We start from the raw sequence: 27,292 nt of genomic DNA, 5'->3' as shown, positions 1-27,292 counted from the left end.
AGGGCGGTGGCCACGAGGAGGGTGGAACCAGGGGCAGTGAAGCACCAAGCCCGGTTCAGGACCGCGGTTAGCACTTATGCTCCGCCCTCAATAAAGATGGCGGCAGTAACTTCGATATCCAGAGCTGCCATGCGCGACAGCCTGTACCATCGGATTTGGGGCTTCGGGGCGGAGGTGGAACGAACCATCGCAGCGGCCGGGAGCCATGTTGGAGCGGCGGGAGGCGGCAGCAGCGTCGGGGATGCTGTGGTGGGGGCGGCAAAAGCCGGGGCCGCTCCCCAAAGGGACTCTGGCCGCGGAGTAGATGGTGCCCAGAGGGTGGCGGCGGCGCGGAGCGACAGGCCTAGAGGCGGGGGACCAGGGCGGCGGCAGGGCCCCGGGTGGGGGCCCGAGCAGCGAGGCGGGCCCAAGGCCTGGACCCAGGCGGAGGACAGTGGAGGCCGTGTGGGGAAGTAGGGGGTGATGGCGAGGCGGCAGCCGTGGTGGGGTCTCAGGGGGCCAACCACCCCGCTACTCCTGCTCCTTCTCCTCCTCTCTTTGTTCCCTCCTAGCCGGGAGGAGCTGGGGGTCGGCGGGGGCCAAGGTTGGGACCCGGGGGTAGCTGCTGCTACGGGGCCAGGGGCGCGGATCGGCGGCGGAGCCTTAGCTCTTTGTCCCGAGTCGCCCAGGGTCCGAGAGGATGGAAAGCCTGACCTGGGAGTCAGGGAACCTGTCTTCGTGGGGCTCCGAGGGGGAAGGCAAAGCGACCAAAGCGGTCGAGGGCCCCCTGAGCAGCCGGGGTTGGGAGCGGAATATGGAGTCAAGACATTTGGCAGCCGCGGGCAGGAGACAGGACAAGGACCAGGGTCTCTGTTATGCTGGCGTCCAGAGGTCTCCTCTTGCGGGCGGACAGGGCCGTTGCAAAGAGATAGTCTGTCGCCAGAACGCCTTTCCCCAGGGGTCCCGGGCCCAGAGAACAGCTCTCCCTTCACTTCGGACCTTCGGATTCGGCCCCGTGGTTCCCAGCCGGTGTTCTCCCAGAGGAATACTGGGACAGGCGCCCCCCAAAAAGTGGGAACCACGCACTGCTGCGGGGAATTGTGGGCGCCGGGGCGCAGGGGTCAGAGCGAGAGAACCGGGACATCCCAAGCGAGGAGGACAGGGCCCCGGCCGCACCGCCCTCCCGGGGCCGTGGGATCCGGCCCCGGGCTGGATTCAGCACCTCGCAAGGAGAGGACAGCTTCCGCATCTGTTTCAGCACTGCGAGAGTCCCGGACAGCTCCCGAGCCAACGCCCGAGCGCATGCGCTCCCGCGTCCTCTTCCGCCGCCGCTTCCTCCCTCAGCTCCCGAGGCCGCGCCCCGCTGGGGGCCCGACCGAGCATGTAGCCTGGAGAATACCCCCAGCGAGCCGGGCCCGCCCCCGTCGCGCCGCGAACCGCCACCCACAGTTTCCGCAGTACAACTACCAGGCACTGGTGCCCGAGAATGAGGCGGCGGGGACCGCGGTGCTACGTGTAGTGGCGCAGGATCCGGACATCGGCGAGGCCGGACGCCTAGTGTACTCGCTGGCTGCGCTCATGAACAGCCGCTCTCTGGAACTGTTCAGCATCGACCCACAGAGCGGCCTTATTCGCACAGAGGCTGCTCTGGACCGCGAGAGCATGGATCGCCACTACCTGCGCGTGACGGCGCAGGATCATGGCTCGCCGCGCCTCTCGGCCACCACCATGGTGGCCGTGACAGTGGCCGACCGCAACGACCACGCGCCGGTATTTGAGCAGGCGCAATACCGGGAGACGCTTCGCGAGAACGTGGAGGAGGGCTACCCCATCCTGCAGTTGCGTGCCACAGACGGTGACGCGCCCCCCAACGCCAACCTGCGTTACCGCTTTGTGGGGCCGCCAGCGGAGCGCGCCGCCGCCTCTGCCGCCTTCGAAATTGATCCGCGCTCAGGGCTCATCAGCACCAGCGGTCGCGTGGACCGCGAGCACATGGAAAGTTACGAGCTGGTGGTGGAGGCCAGCGACCAGGGACAAGAGCCCGGGCCGCGCTCTGCCACTGTACGTGTGCACATAACCGTGCTGGACGAGAACGACAATGCGCCCCAGTTTAGCGAGAAACGCTACGTGGCGCAGGTGCGCGAGGATGTGCGCCCCCATACGGTGGTGCTACGCGTCTCGGCTACCGACAGGGACAAGGACGCCAACGGACTGGTGCACTACAACATCATCAGTGGCAACAGCCGCGGCCACTTTGCCATCGACAGCCTCACGGGCGAGATCCAGGTGGTGGCACCTCTGGACTTTGAGGCAGAGCGAGAGTATGCCTTGCGCATCCGGGCTCAGGATGCAGGCCGCCCACCACTGTCCAACAACACAGGCCTGGCCAGCATCCAGGTGGTCGACGTCAATGACCATACTCCTATCTTTGTCAGCACGCCCTTCCAGGTCTCTGTCCTGGAAAACGCGCCCCTGGGCCACTCAGTCATCCACATTCAGGCAGTGGATGCAGACCATGGAGAGAATGCCAGATTGGAGTATTCCCTAACTGGTGTGGCATCTGATACACCCTTTGTGATAAACAGTGCCACTGGCTGGGTCTCTGTGAGTGGTCCCCTGGACCGTGAGTCTGTGGAGCATTACTTCTTTGGTGTGGAGGCCCGAGACCATGGCTCACCCCCACTCTCAGCTTCAGCCAGCGTCACAGTGACTGTGCTGGATGTTAATGACAATCGCCCTGAGTTCACTATGAAGGAGTACCACCTACGACTGAATGAGGATGCGACCGTGGGCACCAGTGTGGTGAGTGTGACTGCTGTAGATCGTGATGCCAACAGTGCCATCAGCTACCAGATCACAGGAGGCAACACTCGGAATCGCTTTGCCATCAGCTCCCAGGGGGGTGTAGGTCTGGTGACACTGGCTCTGCCACTGGACTACAAGCAGGAACGCTACTTCAAGTTGGTGCTAACTGCATCTGACCGTGCCCTTCATGATCACTGCTATGTGCACATCAACATTACAGATGCCAACACTCACCGGCCTGTCTTTCAAAGTGCCCACTACTCAGTGAGTGTGAATGAGGATCGGCCAGTGGGTAGCACCGTGGTGGTCATCAGTGCCTCTGACGATGACGTGGGTGAGAATGCTCGTATCACTTATCTCCTGGAGGACAACCTGCCCCAGTTCCGCATTGATGCAGACTCAGGGGCCATTACACTGCAGGCCTCACTGGACTATGAGGACCAGATGACCTACACACTGGCTATTACAGCTCGGGACAATGGCATCCCACAGAAGGCAGACACTACTTATGTGGAGGTGATGGTCAATGATGTGAATGATAACCCTCCACAGTTTGTGGCCTCCCACTACAGAGGGCTGGTTTCTGAGGATGCCCCACCTTTCACCAGTATCCTGCAGATCTCAGCCACTGACCGGGATGCTCATGCCAATGGCCGGGTCCAGTACACTTTCCAGAATGGGGAAGATGGGGATGGAGATTTTACCATTGAGCCCACCTCTGGCATTGTCCGCACAGTGAGGCGGCTAGATCGGGAGGCGGTACCAGTGTATGAACTGACTGCTTACGCAGTGGACCGAGGTGTGCCCCCTCTTCGGACTCCAGTCAGCATCCAGGTGACGGTGCAGGATGTTAATGACAATGCACCGGTCTTCCCAGCTGAGGAGTTTGAGGTTCGAGTGAAGGAGAACAGCATTGTGGGCTCGGTGGTAGCCCAGATCACTGCAGTGGACCCTGATGAAGGCCCCAATGCTCATATAATGTACCAGATTGTGGAGGGGAACATCCCTGAGCTGTTCCAAATGGATATCTTCTCTGGAGAGTTGACAGCACTCATTGACCTGGACTATGAAGCTCGCCAGGAATATGTGATTGTTGTGCAGGCCACATCAGCCCCTCTGGTCAGTCGGGCCACTGTGCACGTCCGCCTGGTTGATCAGAATGACAACAGCCCTGTGCTCAACAACTTCCAGATCCTCTTCAACAACTATGTATCCAACCGCTCAGACACTTTCCCCTCAGGCATCATTGGGCGCATCCCTGCTTACGATCCTGATGTCTCTGACCACCTCTTCTACTCCTTTGAGCGGGGCAATGAGCTGCAGCTGCTGGTGGTCAATCAGACCAGCGGGGAGCTTCGACTCAGCCGCAAGCTAGACAACAACCGCCCACTGGTGGCCTCCATGTTGGTGACTGTCACAGGTGAGGGGCGGGGGTTAATCAAGTGAGCCAGTGACCTCAGCCTGTCAGGTCCTCAGGGGCCCCACAAGGCACTTCAAACCAACGAGGGATTTTTCAAGCCTTCCAAGAATCCCTTAAGCTCTGGGTTCCTGCACCCCACAGGATCTGCCTCACAGGTTAGGGTCATATAGTCTCTGTTTAGGGTCTTGGGCAGTCTCCACAGAACCCCAAAGATTCTAGGGCATTAGCAGACCCCATAAAGACTGTAAAGAACTGTCTGCTGACTGTAAAGAACTGTCTGCTTGTTAATCTAGGGATAGCTCCCCTCCCCCTGAAAGGCTAGAAGTCCTGGGGTAATGCTCTGGAGGTCCCAGGAAAAGCCAGCATAGACCAGTCAGCCCACACCACATCCCTGTTCAGATGAAGGGTTACTTTGGGTCTGGTATGACCCTCAGCCCATCTGTGGAGGAGAGGGAGGCCAGTAGTTTAGTGATTGGGAACAGCAGTTTACTCTGGCAGCCTCAGGCAGAGAGCAGACCTGGCTGCTATTGAAGGGGCTGACTAAGGCCCTGCCCTTTGGGGAAATGTCCAGAGGTCCACCTGCCTCTTTTCTGCAGCCATGTCCCCAGGCCTTCACAAGCTGTTCCCTCATAGGAGAGCGCAGGCAGGAGAAGCTCTTGCAGTCCTGAATACTGGAGGCTGAAGGGGTTGGGAGAGACTTTACCAGTGCTTATTTCCCAATTCTGGAGCATGGACTCCTGGCACTGCCAATGAAGGCACATTCATCCCTCAGTTCACTGGACAACCATCGCTGTTGGCCACCCAGTGTGTACTAGGGTCTGGAGACAAGGCATATAAGCACCTCATGCTCATTTCTGGGGGTGGGCACTGAAATCGCAGGACCCAGGTCTGGGATGATGGGCAGCTTGCTGATTCAAGGATGCTGAGGAGGAGGCCAGAGTCCAAGGCCCTCCTGGAGAGAGGGAGCTTGCTGACCCAGGGTTCTGGGGGACGAGGTTGAGTGGTCACAGGGTTAGGGACCCTTCTAGTGCCTTGGGAAAGCAGTTGACTGACCAGAGATAGGGGATGGGTGATCCCTGACCTAGAGGGATATTTTTGGAGGGCATGTTTTGCTGGTTCTGCAATGCTGGGGGATGAGGGGAAGGAAAGTCGGTGGTCAGTGGCCTTGGTTCCTCTTTCTGTCCTGATTGGCCTGCTGACCATGATAACTTGGGGAAGGGTGGGTTACTGATCACTTAGGGACCTTCTTGTGTGCTTTTGGAGGAATGACTTGCTGACCCATGGGCACTGTTGGGGCAGAGGGGGGGTTGGTTGATCCCTGGCTCAGGCCCTTCCCTGTGTTGGAGGGAGGCAAGAGGAAGCAGCAACTTGTTGACACCTTGATGCTGAGAGAGTTGGTGATCACAAGCTTCAGACCTCCTTGTGTCCTGGCATGGTCAGCCTGCTAACACAGAGGTGCTGGGGAACTGAGCAGTCACTGGCCCCAGCCCTCTTATGTCCCAGGGAGGAGCAGCCGCTGACCCCAGACTGACCACTTCCCCCACTTCCGCCTGCAGATGGGCTACATAGTGTGACGGCACAGTGTGTGCTGCGCGTGATCATCATCACGGAGGAGTTGCTGGCCAACAGCCTGACCGTGCGCCTTGAGAACATGTGGCAGGAACGCTTCCTTTCGCCACTGCTAGGCCACTTCCTGGAAGGCGTGGCCGCAGTACTTGCCACACCCGCCGAGGACGTCTTCATCTTCAACATCCAGAACGACACAGACGTGGGGGGCACCGTGCTCAACGTGAGCTTCTCAGCGCTGGCGCCACGCGGGGCCGGGGCTGGATCTGCAGGTCCCTGGTTCAGCTCCGAGGAGCTGCAGGAGCAGCTGTACGTGCGCCGAGCCGCACTTGCCGCCCGCTCTCTCCTGGACGTGTTGCCCTTCGACGACAACGTATGCCTGCGCGAGCCCTGTGAGAACTACATGAAATGTGTGTCCGTGCTGCGCTTTGACTCCTCTGCGCCCTTCCTGGCCTCCGCCTCCACGCTCTTCAGACCCATCCAGCCCATCGCAGGCCTGCGCTGCCGCTGCCCCCCAGGCTTCACGGGAGACTTCTGCGAGACAGAGCTCGATCTCTGCTACTCCAACCCTTGCCGCAATGGCGGCGCCTGCGCGCGGCGCGAGGGCGGCTACACCTGCGTCTGCCGCCCGCGCTTCACAGGTGAGCAGGGCGCGGGGCTGGGTGAACCTGCAGTGCAAGTGAGGATTGGGCATCACTCTTGAGCCAACCGGGGTCGATTTGGGCGCCGTTAGTCCAGAAGCGGTAGAACCTGGCCCAGAGGGAGCCTAAGGCCGCGAAGAAATAGGCTTTGGTGGGGCCGAGGTAGCGAAGGAGGCGTGGCCCTGGGCAGAGGCGGGGCCCTGAGGTCCGCGGTAGTGGACAGGGCGGGACCATGGGAGGGGCGTGGTCGCAGCCAGGCGGGGAGGGAGGGTGGGGTCAGGTATAACTAGGGGCTGCCAACTCGAGGGAGCTGGACTTTTCAGAGGTCTTGGCGCTCGCCTGGAGCGCGTGCCTTCGGAGGGGCGGGGCCCGCTGGCGCTTTGGCGGGCGCGGTCTTGACCGCCTCTGACTGCGGCTTGACCCCTAGGCGAAGACTGCGAGCTAGACACGGAGGCCGGACGCTGCGTGCCCGGCGTCTGCCGCAACGGGGGCACCTGCGCCAACGGGCCCGACGGCGGCTTTCGCTGCCAGTGCCCGGCGGGCGGCGCCTTCGAGGGTCCGCGCTGCGAAGTGGCGGCTCGCTCCTTCCCGCCCAGTTCTTTCGTCATGTTCCGCGGCCTGCGGCAGCGCTTCCACCTCACGCTGTCCCTCTCGTAGGTGCCCGCCCGCATCTGCGCGCCTGCACGCGGTCCCCATTACCTTCAAGACCCAGATTCCTGACTGCCCCACCCTGGCGTCCCATAGGACACCGCCCCCTCCCCTCCCTCTCTCACCACTTCCTCTCTCACCCTAGCCTGGGTGAGCTCCCTCAAACCTTCTTGTCACAGGGATGGTGGGTGTGAGGAGGGGTCCGGCTTTTGACGCGCCCCACCCCCCCAGGTTCGCCACAGTGCAGCCCAGTGGGCTGCTCTTCTACAACGGGCGCCTGAACGAGAAGCATGACTTCCTGGCCCTGGAGCTCGTGGCTGGGCAAGTGAGACTCACATATTCCACCGGTGGGTGCCCCCGCGGACTAGTATGGGCGCGAGTGGGTGCATGTATGAGTGAGATGGCTGAGGGGTGCAAGCCCCACGGGCACACCCGAACACACACCTCCACGCCCAACAGACAACAGTGAGGACCACTTTCCCTATGGGAAAGCCCATCTCTCCACGAAGTGTGTGCTTCTCCTACCTGTCCAAAGGCACTGTGGTCCAGCCAGTGTGGCCACCAGTGGGGAGAGTTATCTGATGCATCCAGGGTCACCCTGGGAGTAGCTGTGCCTGCATGACTGGGTGGGAGGAGGAGGGGGACTTAGCAGCTCCAGACAAGCCTCCACACACATCCACCCCACAGGTGAGTCCAACACAGTGGTCAGCCCCACAGTTCCAGGGGGCCTGAATGACGGGCAGTGGCACACAGTGCATCTGAGATACTACAACAAGGTGGGCACCACCCTTGGCATGGGAGTATGGGGGGAGCTGGGATGCCAGGTTCTGCCCTTCAGGGGTCACCCTGGGGGTCCTGTTGAGTGGTGTGCCTGGGTCTCTAGCCCCGGACAGATGCCCTGGGGGGTGCTCAGGGCCCCTCCAAGGACAAGGTGGCTGTGCTGAGCGTGGATGACTGCGACATGGCTGTGGCTCTGCAGTTTGGTGCTGAGATTGGCAACTACTCATGCGCGGCTGCTGGCACACAAACAAGCTCCAAGAAGTGAGGCCCCCAGCCCCTGATCCTCAAGCCTTCTGCCTGCCAAAGCCCACTCCAAGCCTTCCAATACTGCCTACCAAACTCCCCATCCTTCCCCAAACCACCGTATTTCCCTCTCCCCACTAGGATGCTGAAACCCCATCTCACCTTAACCTCCCTCTCTGTGTTCTGCCCAGACTGCCCACTCCCACACAGTCCCAGGCACCCACTCCCCCAAAGGTTCCACTCCCCCAAAGGTTCCACTCTCTCTAATGCCCCACAGCCCACCTGACCCCATCCCCTCCCCCAGCCACCCAAATGCCTCCCTTTTTCATCCTCATCCTCAACCCCAGCCTCTTCCACCTTTCCCCAGACCATCTGCCCATCCTAAACTCTCCTTTGCACCCCGCAACTGAAGTAAGTCTCCAGTTCCTTCCTCAGCCTGATCTTACCCTCCCTGCTCAATCACCATACCCTCTGAGTCCTACCCCCTCCATTTCCTATGCCCCCCACCAGGAGCAAACCTACCCTGGCCCCAGTCCCACCAATGACCTGGACCTCTGACCCCCAGGTCCCTGGACCTGACAGGCCCTCTGCTCCTGGGGGGTGTCCCCAACCTTCCCGAGAACTTCCCCGTGTCCCACAAAGACTTTGTTGGCTGCATGCGGGACCTGCATATTGATGGCCGTCGAGTGGACATGGCATCCTTTGTTGCAAACAACGGCACCATGGCAGGTAGGCCCTGTCCTCATCATAGGGAAAGGGTGGAAAGCTATGTGGATTAACTCAAAATCTGACCTCCTCCTTGTCTCCTTTCCTGGCAAGCAGAACGCTGTAGCCTAGCCTTTAGGACCTGAGTCCTACCAATTCTACCCCCCGAGAGAACATGGGGCTAAGATCATGGCCACTTTCAGCCCCCCGGACCTCTGTGTTTTGCGCCCCCCACCACCTTGTGTTCTTACCTCCTCTATGTACCTTCCTCTCCCAGGCTGCCAGGCCAAGCTGCACTTTTGTGACTCAGGCCCCTGCAAGAACAGCGGCTTCTGCTCAGAGCGCTGGGGTGGCTTCAGCTGTGACTGCCCTGTGGGCTTCGGAGGCAAAGACTGTCGGCTCAGTGAGTGGGCAGCCCGGGGCAGGAGGAGCCTGCAGGGTAAATTCTGTTCTTGAGGTGAGGCCTGTGACCCTTCTCCTTTTATCCCACCAGCTATGGCCCATCCCCACCATTTCCGTGGCAACGGCACACTGAGCTGGGACTTTGGAAATGACATGGCTGTATCTGTGCCGTGGTACCTGGGGCTGGCATTTCGGACACGGGCGAAGCAGGGGGTCCTGATGCAAGTCCAGGCTGGGCCACATAGCACACTCCTCTGTCAGGTGTGTCTGTCCTCCTGACCCCTCCCTAGACCCTCAGCTCTCAATCTCTAATGCACCAGCAGCATTCCTGTGGTTTCAGGCCTGGTCACACAGCATACTTCTCTGCCAGATGTACTGACTATACTTGACCCTGCTCTGGACCCAGGCCCTTGACCCTCTTCCCCACTATCATATCCTCTGCAGGTGCAGCATACCAGCATAGCTCTCTTGTGCCACCTGCACTAATCCATGACCCCTCGTCCTGACCTCTGCCCCCTAACTTCACTCTCTGCTGCATAGTGTCCCTGGGCACAGTGCCCTATGTGCCAAATATAGCCTTGTCCCTGCTGTACTGACCTCTGGTATTCTTGACCTCTGAGCCCTCAGATCTCACCTCCTGATACTCCTAGCCCCAGCCAAACTTGGGGCTCTGACCCCAGGGCTGTGCCTCTCTACCCACAGCTGGATCGGGGGTTGCTGTCTGTGACAGTGACCAGGGGCTCGGGCCGCGCTGCCCACCTCCTCCTGGACCAGGTGACTGTCAGTGATGGCCGATGGCATGATCTGCGGCTGGAGTTGCAGGAGGAGCCAGGTGGCCGGCGGGGCCACCATGTCCTCATGGTCTCATTGGACTTTAGCCTCTTCCAGGTCTGACCTCTAACCCTGGGGTGGTCCATTCTCAGCCTCCGACTAGACCCACCTCATTTGACCCCACCTCTAGTCCTCTCACTTCCCTCCACTGCACATAGTCCGATATTCTCCCCCGAGTCCCCCTCCTCATGTCCTCGCTCTGAGCCCACTCTGCTACACCCTCCTCATGTCAGGGAGGCTACGCAGATTTCTGGCCTACTCTTGGGGTACCTCTGCAGCTAGCACTTTGCCAAACTTCTGGAAACCTTTTCTGGTCTCCTGATCTTCCCAGCTCAAAGTCATGGAATTTTAGGGTCTGTTCAGGGTCCAGGAGAGAAGGGCCAGTCTGAGCCCAGCTCTGGACTGAAAACTTCCTGTCACCCGTCCCCCATGCTCCAGCAGGTCCTCCATACTCGGGAGCATTTCATTTCCAGACCAGTCCTCTGGGCCAGAGGGACAGAGCATGGTGGTGCAGGATAAGGCCTAGGATAAAGCCAAAACTGACACTGGGGTAGGGCAGGGGCCCATCAGGTCCCCCCCACACCCCTAGTGCTGACTGTCCTCTTCCTCCAGGACACCTTGGCAGTGGGGAGTGAGCTGCAGGGCCTGAAGGTAAAGCGACTCCACGTGGGAGGCCTGCCTCCCAGCAGTGAAGAGGAGGCTTCTAAGGGTCTGGTTGGCTGTATTCAGGTGAGCATCAGCATGCGAACATGATATGGGGCAGTAGGGTGAGTGGTCAGAGATCAGAGGTGCCTTGGGACCTGAAATGCTGCATTCACATGGGGGTTGGCATAGGGGTAGTGGTGACCCAGAGCCATCAGAGACAGATCAAGCCTCTCTGTGCTGTTGGAGGTGAGAGTCTAGCTTAGATTTTCAAGGGTCATTAGAGGCCTGTGTCAGGGACACATGATTAGGGGTCCCACGGGGCCACAGAACTGGGACCATTGGGTCAGGGTCTAGGGTTTGTAGGGAGATTGCATGTCAGGGGTCATCAGAGCAGGTGGCTGGCTCTGCTGGGCTTGGGGCTGAGGTGCTTTGGCATGGGTCTCACCCCTTGCTGGCTGTGTCCGTAGGGAGTATGGCTTGGTTCCACGCCTTCGGGCTCCCCAGCCCTGCTTCCCCCGAGCCACCGAGTGAACGTGGAACCTGGCTGTGTCGTGACCAACGCCTGTGCATCTGGGCCCTGCCCACCCCATGCTGACTGCCGAGACCTCTGGCAGACCTTTTCCTGTACCTGCTGGCCAGGTGGGGCCTGGGTGGGGACAGGGTGATTTGGGGCTCGTGGTGAAGATTGGGGGACCTGGAGAGCCTGGAGGAGGCAGGGACTGAGAAGGACAGGTGCCTGCTTCCTCCCATGCTCTGTGGCCAGTGTCCTGAGCTCCCTGACCCAACCTGCAGGTTACTATGGCCCGGGCTGTGTGGACGCCTGCCTCTTGAACCCCTGTCAGAATCAGGGGTCATGCCGGCACCTCCCTGGGGCCCCCCATGGCTATACCTGCGACTGTGTAGGTGGCTATTTTGGGCACCACTGTGAGCACAGGTAAGGGGCTGGGGGCTGAGATGATGGAAAGAGCTGGTGGGAGTTAGGGAGGGTCACTGAGATGTGGTGGAGGCGTCTCACGTGGCTGTCCACCCCAGGATGGACCAACAGTGCCCACGGGGCTGGTGGGGGAGCCCAACGTGTGGCCCCTGCAACTGCGACGTTCATAAGGGCTTTGACCCCAACTGCAACAAGACAAGTGGGCAGTGTCACTGCAAGGTGCGCCTGTCCCCTGTCCCCTGACCTTTTAACTCTTCTGTAGACATGTTTTGTGATTCTTATCCAGCTTGCTGACCTCTGCCACCTGATTCAGCCCCTGACCTCTTACCCCTATGCCGTGACCTAACTGCCATCTCTTGTCCTTGACATCTAACCCCTCTCTTATGTTTCATTTGAGGCCAGTCTTCCTTCTGGCCTGTGAGCACTGTTCTCCTGACCCTTTGCCCTTGATTCCACTCATTCCCCAAGCCCTGACCTGAGACCCCTACCTTAAGCCCTGACTTCTGACCTCAGGCCCCTGACCCATTCTCAAACAGGAATTCCATTACCGACCGCGGGGCAGCGACTCATGCCTCCCATGTGACTGCTACCCTGTGGGCTCCACCTCACGTTCATGCGCTCCCCACAGCGGGCAGTGCCCCTGTCGCCCAGGAGCCCTTGGCCGCCAGTGCAACAGCTGTGACAGTCCTTTTGCAGAGGTGACAGCCAGCGGCTGCCGGGGTAAGCAGGCTCCACCCAGCTCCACATACAGAGGGCTGGCTCTGGCACGCTGTCACCAAGTCCCATGGCATGCTTGGCTTCTTGGGTAGGGGCTCCGGGAGGCTTCTCTGAGGGAGACCACTTACACCCAGGCACTCCCACATTTGCCCCAAGTATTTTGAGGACCTGTCACAGAATCTGATGGGCCAGCTCCCATGAGGCCAGCAGCAGAGTGGTAGGCAGTGGGCCTGGGGTAGGTGGGGGGCGGTGGATGTAGCTGTCCCTTGCTCCAGCCCCTGGCTGCCTGGCTCAGTGCCTCCTTCCTCCCTAGTGCTCTATGACGCCTGCCCCAAGTCCCTGAGATCTGGTGTGTGGTGGCCTCAGACCAAGTTTGGTGTCTTGGCCTCAGTGCCCTGTCCTCGGGGGGCTCTGGGTGAGTACCTGGGGGACAGGCAAATAGCTGAGGGTCGGGGAAGGCCTGACCTCTGGCTTGCCGGAGCCACCTCTTTTCCTGAGTTGGTGGGCCTTGTTCCTACAAAGAGGTGGGAGTGGGGTAGGAGTCGATGTGGGCCCCTCCCTACCTCTTAGGGGCTCTGGGTTCCTCCCCACATCCTCACTGAGCCTCCATCTGTTTCTCTTGGCTTCTGGGCAGGATTGCGGGGTGCAGGTAAGGGGTACGTGTTTGCTCAGGTGCGCTGCCCCCTCCCACTGCCAGAGCTTTTGCAGATCCCTCTTGCTGTCTGAAGTCCCTGCAGACCCCTCCCCACTGCCTGAGGTCTCTAAAAGCTACTCCCAGCTTCTTGAAGCCCCTGGAGGCCCCTTCCGACTGTCTGAGGACCCTGGGGGCCCTTCTCTGATGCCTAAAGTCCTCAGAGACCACTCCCCACTGCCTGAGGACACCCCCTCCCCACACACACACTTCCTAAGGTCCTTGTAGACCCCTTCTCAATTCCTGAGGTTCCTGCAGGCCTCTCCCTACTACCTGAGGTCCTGAAAACCCCTGCCCTCTGTTTGAGGACCCCACAGACTCCTCTCTGTTGCCTGAGGTCCTCACAGAACCCTTCCCGCTGCTTGAGGTCTCTGCAGTGGCTGAACAGAGACTGTCTGCGTGTGCATGCTCTTGTGCGTCTTTCTGTGCCTGTGCACGCGTCTGTGTCTGTCTTTTGGGGAGGGGGTTCTGTGTTTAAGTCAGGGGGCCTCTTGCTGGTGGCTACAAGCTCTCTTAAGGCCCAGGTCAATTCTCATTCAACTCTAATTCCAATCTCACAGATAAGGGAGAGATGGCAGCAAAGTCACCACTGGGGCAGTTAAAATTTGTGTGAGAACTTTCACCCCCACTTCATTTTGGTCACAAAATTCTCCTGGGGGTGCACTGTGTATCTGTGTGTTTGTCCTGGGCCACACATCTACTCGTGTGCAGGTGTGAGCATTGGTTTTTGTGTTCTTGCCCTGGGCCACATGTCTGTGAAGCTGTCCTGGCCTGTGTGTGTGTGTCTGGGTGCACATGCACACACACAGTCCTGCCCTTGTGTTCTTCTTTATGTCATGGTGGTTCGAAATGGTCCACAGACCCCTCAGGAATTGACTGACAAGCGCCTGGGGCCCATCTGGGCTGGGGGCTGGGGCTTTTCTATCCAGGGGTCCAGCCGTGGATGCCTACTACCTGGTCTCTGCTTCAGAGCTCCCCCTGGGGTAGGGGAGGGTGCTGTGGTCACCTCCTCAATGAAGGTGTCCAGGCCCCAGGCCTGACAAGGGGTCAACTGCCTTCAGGAGCTGCCGTGCGGCTATGCGACGAGGACCAGGGTTGGCTGGAGCCTGACCTCTTCAACTGTACCTCCCCTGCCTTTCGAGAACTCAATCTGCTGGTGAGACTGCCCAGACTTTGCCCTGCACTCGAGACCAGCCCTGGCTCTGGCCCTGGCCTCAGTCTCCCTAGGCCTGTGCTGGGCCCCAGACATCATGCCCCAGCCCTTGACCTCCTGGGCTTTTCCCAGTTGCCCTTTAATCCAAACTCTTCTTCTTGTGAGGCTTTTGAGAAAGGCCTAAGTGACCACAGAGCGACCATCCCCATCTTTGTCCTGGCAGCTGGATGGCCTAGAGCTGAACAAGACAGTCCTGGATACAGTGGAGGCTAAGAAGCTGGCTCAGAGGCTACGGGAGGTGACTGGCCACACTGACCACTACTTCAGCCAAGATGTCCGAGTCACTGCCCGCCTGCTGGCCCACCTGTTGGCCTTTGAGAGTCACCAGCAGGGCTTCGGGCTGACAGCCACACAAGACGCCCACTTCAATGAGGTGGGGTTACACCTTGGGCTCCCGATCCCCTGGCCCTGACCCCCGCCCCTCTGCTCAGGCCCCTCCCGACCCCGGGGAAGTGAAGGCCCTGGATTCTCTCTCTCTCCCCTTGTCCCCTCCAGAGCCATACCCTACTGGGACCTCTCTGAGCACCTGACCAAACCCCTCAGGCATGCCCTGTCCCCTCACACATCCTCACCTGGCTGGGCCCACTTTCACCTCCCTCCTCCCAGAATCTGCTGTGGGCTGGCTCTGCACTGCTTGCTCCAGAGACTGGGGACTTGTGGGCAGCGCTGGGGCAGCGGGCCCCTGGGGGTTCCCCAGGCAGCGCCGGGCTGGTGCAGCACCTGGAGGAGTACGCGGCCACGCTCGCGAAGAATATGGAACTCACGTACCTGAATCCCGTGGGGCTGGTGACACCCAACATCAGTATGTGGAGGGTAGGGTGGGGCGGGGCAGGGGGCCATGAAAGGGCAAGGACCTGGAGGTCTGAGGGGCTGGGGGCTATTGATGTCAACATTTAGTGGCAGGAGGCTGTGCTGCCACCTTCAGCGCTTTGCAGGGACAGGCTCTGCGCTGGTAGCAAGGAGGCTATGGGTTGTGGAACTTGGGTACAGGATGGGAGGAGGAGGGAGTGGGACCCTCAGCACAGGGAGGAGATCCTTGATGGGTCTCACCCCTCTTCCTCCCGGGCAGTGCTCAGCATTGACCGCATGGAGCACCCCAGTCCCAGCCGGGGGACCCGTCGCTACCCTCGTTACCACAGCAACCTTTTCCGGGGCCAGGATGCCTGGGATCCTCACACACACGTGCTGCTCCCTTCCCAGGCACCACGGCTGTCCCCACCTGAAGGTAAGAGCCCTGGGGTTACCCACGGGCCAGATCCTGGTTCCTTGCCCTCTAAGCCAGATGCCATGTCGCCCTACTGTCAATTCTCCCCTTGCCAGACCCTTCCCCTCACCGCAGGTGACCTCGCCCAGGCCTTGATAGTCAGGATCCAGTGCTGGGGTGACCCATGTGTCCTTCATGGGCTTCTGCTCTCTGCACCCACCCTGGTTCTGGACCTGCAAAGGGAAGAGGTTCCCATGCTTGATGCTGGGTTGGGTTCAGATCTGCGTTTGTGGGTGCTTGGGGTCAGGGGTCACTGACAGTAACTCCTCCCCCTCCTCTGGCAGCTCTGTCCACAAGTGGCAGCAGCATGGAGAACTCCACCACCTCGAGTGTGGCCCCGCCGCCGGCACCCCCAGAGCCCGAGCCTGAGCCTGGGATCTCCATCGTCATCCTCCTGGTTTACCGCACCTTAGGGGGGCTGCTCCCTGCCCAGTTCCAGGCCGAGCGCCGGGGTGCCAGGTATGAGTAGAGTTACTCCCAGGCTCCTCACCCTTGGCTTCCCGCAAGCTTCTCCCCAGCCTAGCACCCCCTTTTTCGGTGGACAAATGAGCAGGTTCACAATCATACAGAGAGGCTTCTGCCCATGACTCTGGAAGCCTTGTCCATGCTGGGCTCCATGTGAATCATGTCCTGGGCAGTTGTGCAAATGAAGAGATAGACACAGAGCCACAGCTGGGGCCAGGCACATAAAGGATACAGGAGCCAGACAGACAGGCAAACTGGCTGATGGAGATAGGCAAAGACTGGCTGACTGAAGGAGGTCAGCCGGGGGTGGAAGGGAGGGCACTGAGAGGCAAAGTCTGTAGCTGCTTGGGCTTCAGACTCCAGTGTGGGCAGTGGGTCTGAAGCCTCTCAGCTGCATTTCTGCAGAACCAGGCCATGGACTCCTGGTCTTGAAGCAGCCCAACAGAGGCTAAAAGGGTTCTCAGAAACAGCATCCACTCTAGGGCATCTCAGACTCTGGGTGGGCCATGGCAAGTGACATGAAGACAGTGAGGTGGGCAGCCAGAGCCTGGGGAGATCAGCAGTGCCCAAGACCAGGTGGGCTGTCTCCTCAGGCTTCCCCAGAACCCTGTTATGAACTCCCCGGTGGTCAGTGTGGCTGTGTTCCATGGACGCAACTTCCTAAGGGGTGTCCTAGAGTCCCCGATCAGCCTGGAGTTCCGCCTGCTACAGACAGCGAATCGCAGCAAGGCCATCTGCGTGCAGTGGGACCCGCCTGGCCCGTGAGGACCTCCACTCTGGAAACCCTTGGTCCCCCGGTAGCCCCTGGGAGGCCAAGCCTGCCCCTGGGGCCCCCACCAATGCCCCTGTGCACCCAGACCCATGAGGAATGCTGCTCCCCAACTCCAGGCACCCTCGGCCCCTCCCACTGCCTCTCACAAACCCCTGCCTGGCGATGGGGCACTCCCCAGAGGGGATGGTAGGTCTGACTGCCCTGTGGCCACAGGGCGGACCAGCACGGCATGTGGACAGCACGGGATTGTGAGCTGGTGCACAGGAACGGGTCCCACGCACGGTGTCGCTGCAGCCGGACGGGCACCTTTGGGGTCCTCATGGATGCCTCTCCCCGTGAGGTGGGGCTGTGTTCAGAGTCCTGAGGAAGTGGGAGGGTCAAAGGGCAGGAGTGCCCAATACCCCAGTGACCATCCCTGTCCCCACAGCGGCTGGAGGGTGACTTGGAGCTGCTGGCTGTGTTCACCCATGTGGTCATAGCAGTGTCCGTGGCCGCGCTGCTGCTGACCGCAGCCGTCTTGCTGAGCCTGCGCAGCCTCAAGTCCAACATGCGTGGGATCCATGCCAATGTGGCTGCTGCCCTGGGAGTGGCAGAGCTCCTCTTCCTGCTGGGGATCCACAGGACCCAAAACCAGGTGCAGGGTCAGGGCCAGGGGACCTGTGTCCTGATGACCTCACCTGGCCCAGGAAGGCCTGGGGCCAGAGTTCAGGGTCAGAGGTGCTCAGGTTGGGGCCAGGGTTTGGGGCAGGATCCTGGGGTAAGGTGCAGTGGTTTAGGGGTCAGAGGTGGGGCGTGGCAGGAAAGGTCCTGACGCCCCCCAACCCTGCCTTCAGCTGCTGTGCACCGCGGTTGCCATCCTCCTGCACTACTTCTTCCTCAGCACCTTCGCGTGGCTCCTCGTGCAGGGGCTGCACCTCTACCGCATGCAGGTCGAGCCGCGCAATGTGGACCGCGGCGCCATGCGCTTCTACCACGCCCTGGGCTGGGGCGTCCCTGCTGTGCTGCTGGGTGAGGGCCCTGCTCACTGGCCTCAACCAGGCCTGTGACCCCTGACCTCCATCCATCACATGGCCTGACCCCTGCCCCTGCCCCCAATCCTGATCATGACCCCAACCTCAATCTCCCTTGCCATTTGCTCAGGGAGGAGGCTGCTCTGCCCCCACCCCAGCTTCTCCCCATACGTGAGAGAGTCAGCAGCTCTAGAATACATCTCCTCTGTCCTATCTCTTCTCCCCAACAGGCCTGGCTGTCGGCCTGGATCCTGAGGGCTACGGGAACCCTGACTTCTGCTGGATCTCGATCCACGAGCCCCTCATCTGGAGTTTTGCAGGCCCTGTCGTCCTTGTCATCATGGTGAGTGCCCTCCACTCAGTGCCACCTTGCACTCCCCTTGGTGGGGGGTCACGGGAGGCGGCCCTGCAGCAGGTGTGGTGGTATCAGCTGAAGGGTGCCAGGTGGCAGTCTGCAGGCTTCCTGGGCTTAGCCTCCATTTCTATTCCTGCCCAACTGGCATGGAGGTGGGAGGTGTGGGGTCAGAGACTCGGCTTCCTCTCCCCACATCTGTCTCTCTCTCCACCTCCATCTTTCAGTCCCTCTCTGGTTCCCTATCTCTGACTTTTTCTATGATTCTAAGCTCCTCTGTTTCTCTCTCTTTTTTTCTAATATATTTGTTTATTTGGTTGTACTGGGTTTAGTTGCAGCAGGCGGGCTCCTTAGTTGCAGCTCGCTGGCTCCTTTAGTTGTGGCACATGGGCTCCTTAGTTGCAGCTTGCAGGCTCCTTCGTTGTGGCTCTCCGACTCCTTAGTTGTGGCATGCTAACTCTTAGTTGCGGCATGCGTGTGGGATCTAGTTCCCTGATCAAGAATCGAACCCAGACCCTCTGCATTGGGAGCACAGAGTCTTAACCACTGCGCCACCAGGGAAGTCCCCCTCTTCTGTTTCTCTTTGTTTTTGATCTATGTATTGTGTGTGTGTGTGTGTGTGTGTGTGTGTGTGTGTGTGTGTGTGTGTCTGCGTATGTTTCTCACTGGTTCTGCCTCTCTCTCTGAGTCTTAGTGTCTCTCTGTCCCTGTCTCTCTCACTATCTCTGTCTCTCTCTGCCATGCCCCTGTTCCACATGTCTGGCCACGGGTCCAGATGAATGGGACGATGTTTCTCCTCGCTGCCCGAACATCCTGCTCCTCTGGACAGAGGGAGGCCAAGAAGACCTCTGCGTTGTGAGTTGGCTGGCTGGAGGAAGTGGGGGATCTTAGAATGGCAGCCCTCTCCTGGGTGGGGTTTGGGGGTTCCCAGAGCATCCCTGGTGCAGGCTGGGCTCCAGATTCTGGGTAGGGGGATGAAGTCACATCTGCCCTGGCCTGCAGTCCCTCTCTGGCACCCTTGCCTTACTCTGGCCCCACAGGTCTGTCTGTGCCCTGCTGTCTCTCCAGTATCTCCCAAGGCCTGGGTGGCTCACTTTGCCCTTTGCCCCGTGCATTTCCACCTACTTTCCATGCTTTCTCTTATGCCCCACCCACCGCTTTCAGTCTGCTTTCCCCATGTCCCCTCATGGTTCCCTGAGTACTCTCCTGGTTCTTTCTGTGACTTCCAGACTCCCCTAGTGCCCTCCTGAGACCTCCATGTTTCTGTGTGAGTTTCTTTCCCTCCATGTCCCCTGGGTGTCCTCTTTGTGACCCTGCGTGTCCTCCCATGTCTCCCGTGTGAGCCCTGCGTGACCCTCACATGTCCTGTGTCCTTTCACGTTCCCGCGGCAGGACCCTTCGCAGCTCATTTCTGCTCCTTCTACTGGTCAGTGCCTCCTGGCTCTTTGGCCTCCTGGCGGTCAACCACAGCATCCTGGCCTTCCACTACCTCCACGCTGGACTCTGTGGGCTCCAGGTAACTCTGGCACCCCTCCCTCACCCTGGACCAGATGGGGCTTCAGTAGGGTGGGGCCCAGGGCCTTGACCCCAGGCCTAGAGCTGACTCCCACCTGATGACTGACACCAGACTACTGCCGATCCTGGATTGACCTTCACCAGTGCTGAGGCTCCTGGCCGCTTGCTAGTCCACATTGACCTTCACTGACCCCGGTCACTCATGCCACTCTGACCTCTCACTGCATCTGCTGACTTTCCCTGATTCCCTTACTGGGTCCCCCCTTGGGCTTCTCACTGCCTCACTCTAATCTGCAATGACCGATCCCACTTGCTGACCCACAGTGACTTACACCAGCCCTAGCTGACCCCCTTGTGGCCCTACTCTGACCTCTGCCTTGTTTCTGACCTCTCACTGACCTTTACTATCCCCTCAATGATCCTTGCTGACCCGCAGGGCCTGGCGGTGCTGCTGCTCTTCTGTGTCCTGAACGCAGATGCTCGGGCTGCCTGGACACCAGCCTGTCTGGGCAGGAAGGCAGCGCCCGAGGAGGCCAGGCCAACGCCTGGGACGGTGAGGGGCTCTCAGGGCCAGGGAGTCAGGGTGGGGGCCCTGGGAGGCCAGGGTTTGAGGCTTCTCCAGGCTGGCTCACACTCCTGTCCTCACCACCTCCCCAGGGCCCCGGGGCCTACAACAACACGGCCCTCTTCGAGGAGAGCGGCCTCATCCGCATCACTCTGGGCGCCTCCACCATCTCCTCAGTGAGCAGTGCCCGCTCTGGCCGGACCCAGGACCAAGACAGCCAGCGGGGCCGCAGCTACCTCAGGTGAGGGGAGGGGCCTCCTCGTGAGGGGGGCACACATCTCAGACCAGCCCCACTTTACCAGGTCCTCGGGGTGGCTCCAGCCATCTCAGCCATCTGGGCCTCTGCTGCTGCCTCTGCCCCAGATACCTCCTGCCACACACCCAGGGGTGCCTTCAGAGCCATTCCACATGCACCTGTTTACTCACGGACACACCTGTGTCCAAAGCACCCCATCCCATCCCTCTTTGATGGGGGGGCTCCCGCATTTCCAGGGACAACGTCCTGGTTCGACATGGCTCGGCTGCCGACCACACTGACCACGGCCTCCAGGCTCACGCTGGCCCCACTGACCTGGATGTGGCCATGTTCCATCGAGATGCTGGTGGAGGTGGGAGCCTGGCCCAAGGAGGAGGGAGGTAGAGGGTCTCTCCCCCATTCCTCATTCTTCTGCCCCAAATTGGGAGCAGCAGCTGACTATGCTGGGGTGAGCTCCCCTGAGGTCACGGCCCCAGGAAGCATCTACCCACCCAGGCCTGGTTCTCCTGGCAAGTCCCAGCCCTTCTGTCCCTACCCCCACTCCAAGCTCTCTCCCCAAGGCCCCAGCCCCCTTGCCATAGCCTTCCTCGAGACCCCCAAGTCCCTCACCTCCCCTGGCCACCACTGTGTCTTCCTCCTGATCTCCCAACTCCAGGTGCAGACTCTGACTCTGACAGTGACCTGTCCTTGGAGGAGGAGAGAAGTCTGTCCATCCCATCCTCAGAAAGTGAGGACAATGGCCGGACGCGGGGGCGTTTCCAGCGTCCACTCCGCCGGGCAGCCCAGAGTGAGAGGCTTCTTACACACCCCAAAGGTGATGGGGCCCTCTGACCCCATGGGCGACCAAGAGATACCCCATATTCCATTTGGTGTGACTCAGAAAGCCTGCTATCCCCTGAAGATTCCTGGGACCGACTTATTGGGAACCTGGGGTCATCACTGGTCCCCCACATACCTCTCCCCATCCAGCCTCCCAGCAGAGTTCTGCTGGCTAGAGACCCAGGAGTGGCCCAGGCAACAGAAGAACAAGGTCAGGGATGTTATAGGGTGACATGTCATCTCTCCAGCCCCTCCTCTTCCCTGAGGGCTGGGGTTCAGCCTGGTCTTCCTGACCCCTCAGCTGTCAGGCTCCCCCACCTCCAGGCTCTATCCACCTCCAGTCAAGAGTAGGGGGAGCTTATCAGTATCCCCCGCGCTGGATGATTCCATTGATCTCTGAGACACATTCTGCTATTCCTACCTCTGCTTCATGAGAAAGACCCAGATTTCAGGAGTCATTAGGGTTAGGGGGCCACTGAGTCTGGATCACAGGGGTTGTGAGTCACTGGGGTGACTCCTATTATCTGCCCTGGCTCCACAGATGTGGATGGCAATGATCTCTTGTCCTACTGGCCAGCCCTGGGGGGATGTGAGGCTGCTCCCTGTGTTCTGCAGACCTGGGGCTCTGAAAGGCGCCTGGGACTGGACACCAGCAAGGACGCAGCCAACAACAACCAGCCGGACCTGGCCCTGACCAGTGGAGATGAAACCTCCTTGGGTCGGGCCCAGCGCCAGAGAAAAGGTATGGATCCCTGACTTTGGCCTGTGCCTCAAGGACCCTGGGGACTGCCCATGCCCTGAGCCAGGGGATTTCATCCTCCTAATCCAAATAGCCTCACAGGGATCCTGAGAGCTTCTCTCGCTCTGATATGGGCGTTTCTGTTCCTCTGAGCTGCTTCACAGTCCCAGGGGACTACCTCATCCTGACCTGAGAATTGACTGCCCTGCATACCCTGGCCTGCACCACAGAGACCCCAGAGGCCACTCCTGCCTCAATCTGGGGGATTCCTCCCCCTCCCCCAACCCCAGTCTGCTTTGCAGGGACCATAGGGGCTGCTCTGCCCCAGATCTCAGAACTTTTGCTCTAACCTGGAAGGTTTCTGCCACCTTATCCTGCTTTACAGGGGCCCCAAGGGGTTGTCCCTGTCCCAACTCAAGGGGTTTCTCCCTTCACCCCTGCATCACAGGGACCCCAGGGACTGCTCTTGCCCCAACCCTGGGGATTCCTGCCTCTTTGACCCTGGCCTGCATTACCAGACCTGTGGGCTGCCCCTCCTCTGACCTTGGGGAGAGGTTTGCACCTACCCCTGCACCACGGGGACTGCCTCTGTCCTGACCCCGGGGATTACTGCCTCACTCTTACCCCTATCCTGCAGCCTCTCTGGGATTCCCAGGAACGGCCTCTGTACCCGCTCCCCAAAGGGTTTCTGCCCCCAACCCTGTGTCACAGGGATTCCAGAGGCTGCTGCATCCCTAGACCTAGGAAGTTCCTGGCCCCCATACACACACTGTCCCCCATTTGTTCCTCCCACAGGCATCCTGAAGAACCGATTGCAGTACCCGCTGGTGCCACAGACCCGGGGCGCCCCTGAATTGTCCTGGTGCCGTGCAGCCACCTTGGGCCACCGTGCTGTGCCAGCTGCCTCCTATGGTCGCATCTATGCCGGAGGGGGCACTGGCAGCCTTTCGCAGCCAGCCAGCCGCTACTCCTCCCGAGAACAACTGGACTTGCTCCTCAGGCGGCAGCTGAGCCGTGAACGACTGGAGGAGGCCCCTGCCCCTGTTTTGCGTCCCCTGAGTCGGCCAGGTTCCCAGGAACGCCTGGATGCTGTGCCAGGCCGTCTGGAGCCCAGGGATCGGGGCAGCACCCTACCACGGAGGCAGCCACCCAGGGACTACCCTGGTGCCATGGCTGGCCGCTTTGGGTCACGGGATGCGCTGGACCTAGGGGCGCCCTGCGAGTGGTTGAGCACATTGCCCCCGCCCCATGGTGCCCGGGACCTTGACCCACAGCCCCCACCTCTGCCCCTGTCTCCCCAGCGGCAACTCTCAAGGGACCCCCTCTTGCCGTCCCGGCCCCTGGACTCTCTGTCCAAGAGCTCGAACTCAGGGGAGCGGCTGGACCACGTGCCTAGCCGGCACCCCTCGCGAGAAGGCCTTGGGCCACCCCCGCAGCTGCTCAGAGTTAGGGGAGACCCAGCCAGTGGCCCTAGCCACGGCCCCTCCACAGAACAGCTGGACATTCTCTCCTCCATCCTCGCCTCCTTCAACTCCTCAGCTCTCTCCTCTGCCGTGCAGTCCTCAAGCACACCCTCGGGCCCTCACACCACTGCCACGCCTTCTGCCACAGCCTCTGCGCTTGGGCCCTCCACGCCATGCTCTGCCACATCCCACAGCATCTCGGAGCTGTCACCCGACTCAGAGTAAGCAGGGTCCGGCCACCTGCTCAGACCCCCATCAGTTTAGGGCAACCTCCCACGCACCCTGCCCTGTATTCTGCCACAGAATGGGGTGGGGTTTGGCAGAGAGCATGGGCTACCCTAGGCGCTGCGCAGCCAGGGCGCCACAGCCTGAGGGCAGAAATCTGGCAGTGAATGGGGTGATTAGCAAGAACTTGCTGGCTGTATGACTGCGGCCTGCACCTCCTGGACTAAGGAGGAGAGTGAGGTGCCTTCCAAAGGGCTTGAGCTAGTGGAGGGGGGAAGGCAGGAGCCAAGGCCTAGAAGCGGGAGGTAGCCTGGTATGTGGAAGGGGCAGGGAGGCGAGGAGGCTTTGCTTAGGGTGTAGTATGGGATAAGGAGGGGCCAGAAGTAGTGCCAGGATGTAGGTGCCTTACATGCCAGGCTGAAGAACTTACTTTGAGAGGAAATCATTCATTCACCTACGCCTTCAGTCAATGTTAAGTTCCTTCTGCCTATGGGCTCTGTGGGGTAGGACACACAGGAACTGAGTTGGGACCCGGTGCATCTAAGAGTAGGGGATGGCAGACATACCTGGGAAGCAGCTGGGTACAGGAGTCAGAGACGGAGTGGGGAGGAACCAGGAATTACCGGGTCTTGGAAGCCAAAAGCAGAGTTGAGTTTTTTTTTTTGTTGTTTTTTTTTTGCGGTACGCGGGCCTCTCACTGTTGTGGCCTCTCCTGTTGTGGAGCACAGGCTCCGGACGGGCAGGCTCAGTGGCCATGGCTCATGGGCCCAGCCGCTCCACGGCATGTGGGATCTTCCCGGACCGGGGCACGAACCTGCGTCCCCTGCATCGGGAGGCAGACTCCCAACCACTGCGCCACCAGAATTGAGTTTTAAGAAGGAGGAACAGCTAGGTCAGGCTCTGTGGAGGTCTGTAGGGTGAGAGGAGACTTTCTGTAGGTGGAGGGAAGGAGACCCTGGGTTTGGGGCGGGAGACCAACAAAAAACCTGAGCAGAGATGGGGGAGAAGACAGGAAGGAGAGAGGGGCAGGAGATTTGGGGTCCTGGTGCCCAGGGCTCTGGAAGGATGCTGAAGTGGGGATGAGAGGGAACTGTGAGCACCACCTGGATCCTCCTGCAGCCCAGCCTTAGGGTCCGACTGTTGGGGGAGGGCTGGGGTAACTGAACAGGGGTTCAGGCTCTGGACTCACACTTGACCTCTCTGAGCTTCAGTTTCCTCATCTGCAAAGTATGTCTGTGGTAGCAAACTCTTTGAGGTGTGGAGATTTTTGAGACAAAATCTGTTAGGTGCTTAACAGAGTCTTTACATAGTAGGTGCTCACTAAGTGCTTAGAGAAAAGATATTGGTGGCCAGCCAAGGGGCCTTGCTGGTGAGTCTGGGGTCCACAATGGGTGAAGGGCTCTGAGAACCCCAGAATGGGCATAAGCACGCTAGGGACTGAGAGGCGAAGGTGATGGGGGAGGTGGCCCAGGTCCGGTTTGGTGGGGGAGTCCAGAGGCACCTGACTCTCAGCAACCACCTTCGATCTCCACATTCATCTCTGCAGAGTTCCCAGAAGTGAGGGTCACTCCTGAGGGGCAGACGTGCAGATGAGGACCAGCCGAGGGCGGTGGAGGATTTGGGCTAACAGAAGAGACTCCAGGAGTTGGGGGCTGACCCCATGGCAGCCTCCTATACCCCCGCCCCCCAGCTCTCTCTGTTGCTGCAGTGCTGACTGTCCCTGCCTGTCTGTGAGCATGTGAGCAAGTGTGTAACAGGTGCACGGAATGAGGGAGCTGAAGGGAGGACTTTTATACGTTTTGTACCTTTGTAACCAGAGAGATATGCTTATGTTATTTTTCAGCTTTTCTGTCTCCCGGGGTTCTGAGGCTGGGCTGGGAGGGGGAGGGGGACAGAGGGAAAGAGGTGCAGAGTTTCGCCCCATTTGGGTCCCTGGCAATTTAATTGTTCTTTCATCTTACTAGGGTGGATTCAGACAGGAGGGGTAAATGCTCCCCCCGCCCCATTCCCCAGTTGATCTGAATATTGTCAGGGCCCAAAGTGCAGAATTAGTCTTTGCTTTTTCTTGGATGTCCCACTGGCCAAACTTTTGGGACTGGGGGTTGGTCTTGGAAACAGGGGTCCTCTGACCTCCTCACAGGGGCTCGCTCATGCCGCCCCTCCCCGTGGATGTGTGTGTTTATTATGTGGAGTCCCTGCCACTTACTGCCTTATGACCCAGGACTGATGCTGTGGATCGCTGGTGGAGCAGCAGATGTCATGTTTACAGATCAAGGCTTCCCTTTCTCCCGTGGGGAGGGGCTCAGGCCTCTATTCAGACATTCCTGCAGAGGGTGGATGGAGGGGTCACAGCCCCTGCCCCTGCTGTGAACAAGCGTGTGTGGTGCCATTTAATTCCCTGACACTGCCCCCTGCTAGAATTTATTCTGAAGGGTGGGGTAGGAGGGGGAGCAAGGGGAGCAAAAACAAGGGAATTAAAGACTCAGAATGTAGGTGCCACTGCCTCCCATGTTTACAGGAGCCTCCCTGGCCCTAGGCACCCGGGCTGCAGGAAGTGACTCTTCCATCCCTCCTTTATTCCCTTGTAAAGGGAAAAATGACTGTTAGGACCCTGTTCACAAACTCACTTTTATTACTTTGTCTGATGTCCAGAACTGGGGACTTTTAAATTTTGTTACTTTGTTTACAGGTCAAGACTTAAAACATTCAACTTTGTTTACAATTTAAAACTTTGAACTTTTACACTTTGTTTACAGTTGAGAATGTTTTTTTCCCTTCGTTTACAAGTGAAGGTAGAGAAAGTGGGAGAGGGGCTTGGAGGACCCACCTGTGAGGACCCTGAGCCTGGCCATCTTGAGGGGTTTCTAACCCCTAGCCCTAGCCCCAGGCCAAAGGTCAGCCCTGAGTCTCCTGCTGAGCAGCAGGCCTAGAAGGCCTCGAGAGTAGGCATCCTCTTCCCACTAGGAACAGTGGCCATGCAGGGTTGTGGAGGGTCCCTGCAGACACCCACCTCCTTCATGCATACTCTTGGGGGGCAGTTTCCAAGGAGATTAAAAGTTCTACTTTACTGACTGGTGCCAAATCCCGCCAGCCAGGACCCCAGCTCTCCTTACCCAGAGTGACCCCAGCCCTTGAAGGGTTGAGGGGCCTGCTGTGGGGAGAGGGGGCTGTCCTTGCTATGTCCTAGGTTCTGTAGATGCCCCTCTCTGGGGGTCGTCCCTCTCCTCCAGCCCAGTGGCTCCTTTTCCTGTCTGTGTAAATTGTTCCGTGAAGCCGCGCTCTGTTTTGGGAATAAACTTCTATAGAAAATGGTTATTGCCTCATTCTGTTTGGGGGTGGGGGGTAGGAGGGTGGCTATGAATGATTCATGCTGGGCTGACCTTTGGGAGAAATCTGAGCACTGCCCCCTCCCCCCTCCCCAAGAATATTCGGCTATTTTTAGCTCATTTCATTGGAGATTTGGACCAGGTTTCTATCTCTTTCATCCTGAATTCTGTCCCTTCGCCTTGAGGTTGGGCCTGAAGTATGAGAACAGGTGCTGAGAGTAAGGTCTGGTCAAGGCAGCAACATGATGGCTTCCTCAGTCCGCAAGGCCTGCAGCCCTGACCTGGCATTTGCCAGGGCCTT

At 59.5% G+C, this 27,292-nt stretch overlaps 1 protein-coding gene across 1 annotated transcript; it reads left to right on the top strand.

Annotated features, from left to right (window-relative positions):
- The first annotated feature begins 462 nt into the window (after nt 1-462).
- Nucleotides 463-26,945, top strand: CELSR3 (cadherin EGF LAG seven-pass G-type receptor 3). The gene is made up of 35 exons (XM_060022419.1): nt 463-4,204; nt 5,761-6,411; nt 6,839-7,064; nt 7,291-7,406; nt 7,747-7,835; nt 7,943-8,100; nt 8,648-8,811; nt 9,065-9,190; nt 9,281-9,450; nt 9,892-10,077; nt 10,633-10,749; nt 11,133-11,304; nt 11,458-11,599; nt 11,698-11,818; nt 12,136-12,319; nt 12,630-12,731; nt 14,069-14,163; nt 14,384-14,593; nt 14,827-15,022; nt 15,290-15,445; nt 15,769-15,943; nt 16,543-16,710; nt 16,935-17,061; nt 17,149-17,355; nt 17,555-17,729; nt 17,962-18,074; nt 18,859-18,938; nt 19,476-19,599; nt 20,035-20,151; nt 20,256-20,404; nt 20,656-20,765; nt 21,075-21,233; nt 21,780-21,980; nt 22,773-23,661; nt 25,212-26,945. The coding sequence occupies exons 1-35, from the start codon at nt 463-465 to the stop codon at nt 25,237-25,239; spliced, it is 9,945 nt and encodes a 3,314-aa protein (XP_059878402.1). The 3' UTR covers nt 25,240-26,945.
- The last annotated feature ends 347 nt before the right edge of the window (nt 26,946-27,292 follow it).

The sequence above is a fragment of the Delphinus delphis genome, chromosome 10 (genome assembly GCF_949987515.2).
Source record: "Delphinus delphis chromosome 10, mDelDel1.2, whole genome shotgun sequence".
Classification (NCBI taxonomy): domain Eukaryota; kingdom Metazoa; phylum Chordata; class Mammalia; order Artiodactyla; family Delphinidae; genus Delphinus; species Delphinus delphis.
The sequence above is the reverse complement of the archived record's forward strand: the minus strand, read 5'-3'. Positions and strand labels throughout refer to the sequence as shown.

Excerpts from the sequence above, each read along its gene's own strand:
- CELSR3 (XM_060022419.1), top strand. The coding sequence starts at position 463 with ATGGCGAGGCGGCAGCCGTGGTGGGGTCTCAGGGGGCCAACCACCCCG. Across the intron at positions 14,594-14,826 it reads AAGACGCCCACTTCAATGAG|AATCTGCTGTGGGCTGGCTC; the intron begins GTGGGGTTACAC and ends CCCTCCTCCCAG. Across the intron at positions 21,981-22,772 it reads GGCCCAGCGCCAGAGAAAAG|GCATCCTGAAGAACCGATTG; the intron begins GTATGGATCCCT and ends TTCCTCCCACAG.